General features: G+C 41.8%; 1 protein-coding gene across 1 annotated transcript; it reads right to left on the reverse strand.

Annotated features, from left to right (window-relative positions):
* Window positions 1–258: 258 nt before the first annotated feature.
* Window positions 259–4,415, reverse strand: LOC137157434 (C-type lectin domain family 1 member B-like). The gene is made up of 5 exons (XM_067554684.1): window positions 4,266–4,415; window positions 3,404–3,532; window positions 2,272–2,387; window positions 1,774–1,890; window positions 259–631 (listed from the first exon to the last, which is right to left on the reverse strand). Exons 1-5 carry the CDS (start codon window positions 4,380–4,382, stop codon window positions 625–627), a joined length of 486 nt encoding a protein of 161 aa, XP_067410785.1. The 5' UTR covers window positions 4,383–4,415; the 3' UTR covers window positions 259–624.
* Window positions 4,416–4,716: the final 301 nt, after the last annotated feature.

Genomic DNA, 4,716 nt, shown 5'->3' on the forward strand with positions numbered 1-4,716 from the left:
TAGCAAAAGCCATGGGGTGGGGTGGAGGTGACCATCCCAGTGGAAGCACTGCTCTGTCTGATCCAGGGAGGGGAAGCTGAGATCTGAAATCAAAGTTCCCATGCTGAAATTCTCCTGCTACCACCCAACTCCAGCTGAAACCAGGGAATGTTACATGGCGAATCCCAACTGGTGTCTCTCTTCACAAGCACACACAAAGATTTTCTGTTCTTCAGACAGAGGGTGCCATGGAAGTAAAATATATTAATTTTTATTTAGATTTTTAAATGACACTTCAACAAATATCAGAGCATGTGTACAATACAGAAAAGGCCTTTAAAATGATTTAAATGACTTATCCCCATACGGTAATATACAAATAATATAGCACATAAAATGTACAACTTTTTAAAAAGAATACAATGCAAAACACAAGTACAAAATTCAACTGAACTAAAATCTACATTTAAGACCAACCCTAACATTTGCCAACTCAGCCAGTTATATCAGGGCAAAATCTGTGTAGCAAAGCCTTGGCTGTATCAGTGAGGCTGTACACTTTGGAGATGACAGCCCTTCCATAAGACTCCTGCAAACCCAGATGAATGCATCTGGGGACTGTCAGCTCACACGTTCCCGTCTATCTCAGGCACTGAAATAAAACAGAGAAAAGAGCTGGTCGGTATGGTACAGTCTAAAAAGGTAATTTTGGTTCAGATGCTAACACCAACTCTTTGAATTGAGGCTGGAAGCCAGTGCAGTCTCATGAGAACAAGGGGAATGTGCCTGTTCCATTCCAGAATCAACATCATGTGAGACAGCAGCTACCTTCTTCATTGCCTGACATTTCTGAGTGGCCTTCAGGAGTACCCCAAGGAGGGTTCATCACAGAAATCCATTAATTATTTTCTTTGCCAATTACATAACTGTGAACATTATGATAACCATAAAACTATCCAACTTGTTTTAAAATCCAGACATAGTATTTAACTCTTATGTCCTTTGTCAATGAGCTCCAGATGTTTTCTACACACTATACTGAGAGACTCCTTCAGTATGTCCTACAATATTACAGGATGTAAAATAAAGATCTAATCCTCTGAAAATGAATATAAGAGCACCTTCTAAATCTTCATTTCCCACAAAAATGCTTAAGATTCTGGAGGGATTGATTTATGAAGAAAGTTTAAAGGAGCTACATATGCATAATTTGGCTGAGTGATGACTGAGTAGTGGGGATGCTGTCACCTTGTACAGGTATGTACAGAATTATTTGTTTAGAGTTGTTGCAGGGTTTAAATGATGTATGAAAAAAAACTGAGGGAAAGAGAAATGTTTAAAATGGTGATCAGGGAAACAGAGAGTGGAAGACATTCCCAGCTTGTCAGCAAAATGCGGTATATTTTTCCATGGCTGAGGGGGAAAGGGGATGATCATTTATATCACCAAATAGGGGTTTCATGAGGTGTTGTAGAAGGGTCTGTGTTTACATATTACTTTAGATAAAAAGTTGTAAAGTCGTGAATTCGGGGCTCACTTTGTTGGAACGTGACAGAAGGCAATGAGTAGATTAGAAGCTGCAACCAAATAAATGCTCCTTATCACTCCACCCGGCTCAGTCTCTCTCTTCAACCAACCCTGCAACAGTTCTGGATTAGTGTCTAGTGACATTCCCATTTGAATCCCCATTTTGAGATGTCTGAAAAACAAAAATATGCACACGAAAAAATCCACACTTACTACATGTTATCTTTTACTGATCAAGCCAGTGTCCCTTTGGTGATGTTGCTGTACCTTAGCTTGACAGCTGCTTTCTCACAGATGCAGAAGTGCTTGTCTATGCAATAACCATAGTTACGAATTCTCACTCGATATAGGAAGCCACAATTATATTTTGGATACAATTCAATCCTAGAAAATAAAGTATTATTTTATTATGTCTTGACATTGTCACTGTATGCATGTATTTAGGGAACTGTGTATTTGCGTTTCCCTGGGGAAAGTAATCTGCCTGCCCTATGACTGGTTCAGATTACTTCCCTCTACAGGCCAGCACAGCTGTACCAGTCAGTGCATTGTGGAGCCAGTGCCAGCTCTCCACTGCTGCCTGCCCGTTCCTTCCCCTTCTGCACAGGACGGCGATTAGCAGCCCCACAGAGGCTTCTATTGCCCCTATGCTTCCAGTCACAACACAGACAGACAGTGCAGGAGACTAAGTGGACACCATGTGCGTCTCCTCTGGACAATCACACAGGACAGGCCACAGTTTGGTCCGACATACTTGAAACTTACCAATCTGCTTTCTGTGTAAAAAGAGCTGAGCCATCCTCCCAATTCCAGCTGTTCCCTTCAGATTTATGTAAACCAATCCAGTAATATTCTCCATCATTCCTTGGAGGTACATGGTTCTGTGAGCAAATCACAAGATTATTTCCAAAAAGACCCCACGTTCTTAACTTTCATAATTTTGCAGGTTTAAAAAAAAAAAAAAAAAAAAACCTAATGTGAATCAGTGATAGGCGTAGGTCACGATTTGTATTACAGGACTTTTCAAGTGTAGCAGATATTGAAATGTTGCAGGACAGATTTCAAAACACGTTTTGATGGGGCCAGATGATGAGATGTAACCAGATATATTGACTATCTCTATGGCTGTGTGCTAAGCAATTCCTGAGACGTGCCCCAAATGTTCCTGCTGTTTCCTTTCCTCATATGCAATTTCCATCCCAGCCTTAGTCTCTGTTCTTTCCTTCTGTCTCCTAAGCACCTGGTTTAGCCAGCCAGGACAGCACATTTCTGTAACCAGTGTTGCAAGCTGTAAATAACATGGGAATAACGTGATCCCATGGGAATTTTCCTCTCTAAAAGTGTCTGGAGAATCAGGACAACCCAGTGAAATTTTTTCCTGAGCCAGGGAATTGCAGCTGAGATCCAGGAGTGTCTAGCTGGGTCATGGGCTACAGTGGTGTCAGTGGTCTTCCAATAGCTGACCACCAAGTCAGACAAAGAACCTTTCTCTCCTCCTATGTTTTCCTACTCTTTTCTTCCGTCCCCCCACCCTTTGTGTCAGTCTTGTTTTCTTTTAAGCAAATGCAGGATCAAAATTTAATGACAGAACTGAAGTTCTGAGAGCTCCCTCCTATAAAAGACTTTGCCCCCTGTCCCCACATTCAGTGGATGTTACTTGAGAGACTTCTAAGAAGAGATTTCCATTAAAAAGTCTCTATGCAGAGAGAGACAGAGGGAATAAGGGAGCTGTTGTATGATGAAGACATACTTGGTGGTTGTGTTTGCATTTAATAGATGTTGAAAAGGCATTTCCTGTGTAATGTTATACAAAAAAGGAAAGTGAGATCCTGGCAACAAAACAAGAAGTTACAGTTAATGTGGAGACAGATGAAAAGTAACAAAATGGGTAACTTACACTTTTTAACATCACAAACTTAATCCAGTCTTCACAACATATGCCTCGCAGTAGGAGATAAGGTGTCTGGTTCCCGATTGTCCTGTACCTTGTGTTGTTATTTACACCAGGATAAAGAGGATGTAACACCTACCAGATCATAGAATCATAGAATCATAGAGTTGGAAGGGACCTCAGGAGGTCATCTCGTCCAACTGCCTGCTCAAAGCAGGACTAACCTCAGCTAAATAATCCCAGTGAGGGTTTTGTCAAGCCACAACTTAAAAACCTCTAAAGATGGAGATTCCACCACCTCCCTAGGTAACCCATTCCAGTGCTTCACCACCCTCCTAGTGAAAAACCTTTTCCTAATGTCCAACCTAGACCTCCTCCACTGCAACTTGAGACTCTTGCTCCTTGTTCTGTCAGAATTAGAATGCTGGCATTTTATGGCCACTTTATTCCAGTGTAAATGAAGACACAAATTTCAGGACCATGATGAATCCTGCTCTCTGCAAGTGTGGAAATCCTTCCCTTGAATCCCTCTAGCAACTAGAACAGGACAAACTGTTATCCACGTAGCACTGATTCACCCTCCTCCTTACAGCAGTCAGAATGCAGTACCCCTCGAAAAACCCATTGGTCATAACCACAGCTGGATCTGAGAGACTTGCATCTATCTTTTGCTTTACTAATATACTCTGGAAGTAAGTTCCAAAGGTTATTTATCCTGTGACTGACCGATGAACTCTATTCTGCACTGTTCCCCACTCTGCGGATAGTGAAGCAACAGAGCTATAGTAACCAAAATGCAATTGTCTTGGAGGGGCTTCTGAGAAATTACATACAGATAAAATAAACGAGGCTAGGATAGGGACCATACCAACTTATCCTTGTCTTTTAGCACGAGAAGGGTGGAATTCTGTGAGGAACAGAAGTTCTGGCTCTCTTCCCACGACCTCTTCACCTCAGAAATGTAGAAACAGGTGTCACCTCCCATCCATTGCCAGTTTGCAGGGCAGAGTATACAATTGGGTCCTACAAAAAAGAGAAAATGTTTCTATTTCTCATCCTAAGCAGTTCAGCAGAGATTACAGTAGCTGAAGCCATGGGGTTGAGTGGGCATAGAATTTGTATGTGGGCAAAGAAGTTGCCTCACTAGCCTGTGTGAAACGAGCTGCTGAGTCTCCGTTCTTTTAAAGTATGATGTTATTGTCACTGTGAAGGAGTGGATTTCTCATTGCTGAGCAATCTGCAACCCAGCAGTGGAGAACGTTGCTATCAGGAGTATCCAAGAAGTGCTGCTACACAGAGTCTGAATAATTCTGTATCTC

Source organism: Emydura macquarii, unplaced genomic scaffold (genome assembly GCF_026122565.2).
Source record: "Emydura macquarii macquarii isolate MOO-44397 ecotype Brisbane River unplaced genomic scaffold, CSIRO-AGI_Emac_v2 contig_1498, whole genome shotgun sequence".
Classification (NCBI taxonomy): domain Eukaryota; kingdom Metazoa; phylum Chordata; order Testudines; family Chelidae; genus Emydura; species Emydura macquarii.

What these genes read in the sequence shown, in the direction of transcription:
- LOC137157434 (XM_067554684.1), bottom strand. Translation starts at nt 4,382, where the DNA reads ATGGGAGGTGACACCTGTTTCTACATTTCTGAGGTGAAGAGGTCGTGG. An exon ending in TAAAAGACAAGGATAAGTTG is followed by an intron (nt 3,533 to 4,265) that starts GTATGGTCCCTA and finishes ATGATCTGGTAG; the next exon opens with GTGTTACATCCTCTTTATCC. An exon ending in AGTTTGTGATGTTAAAAAGT is followed by an intron (nt 2,388 to 3,403) that starts GTAAGTTACCCA and finishes ATTTGCTCACAG; the next exon opens with AACCATGTACCTCCAAGGAA.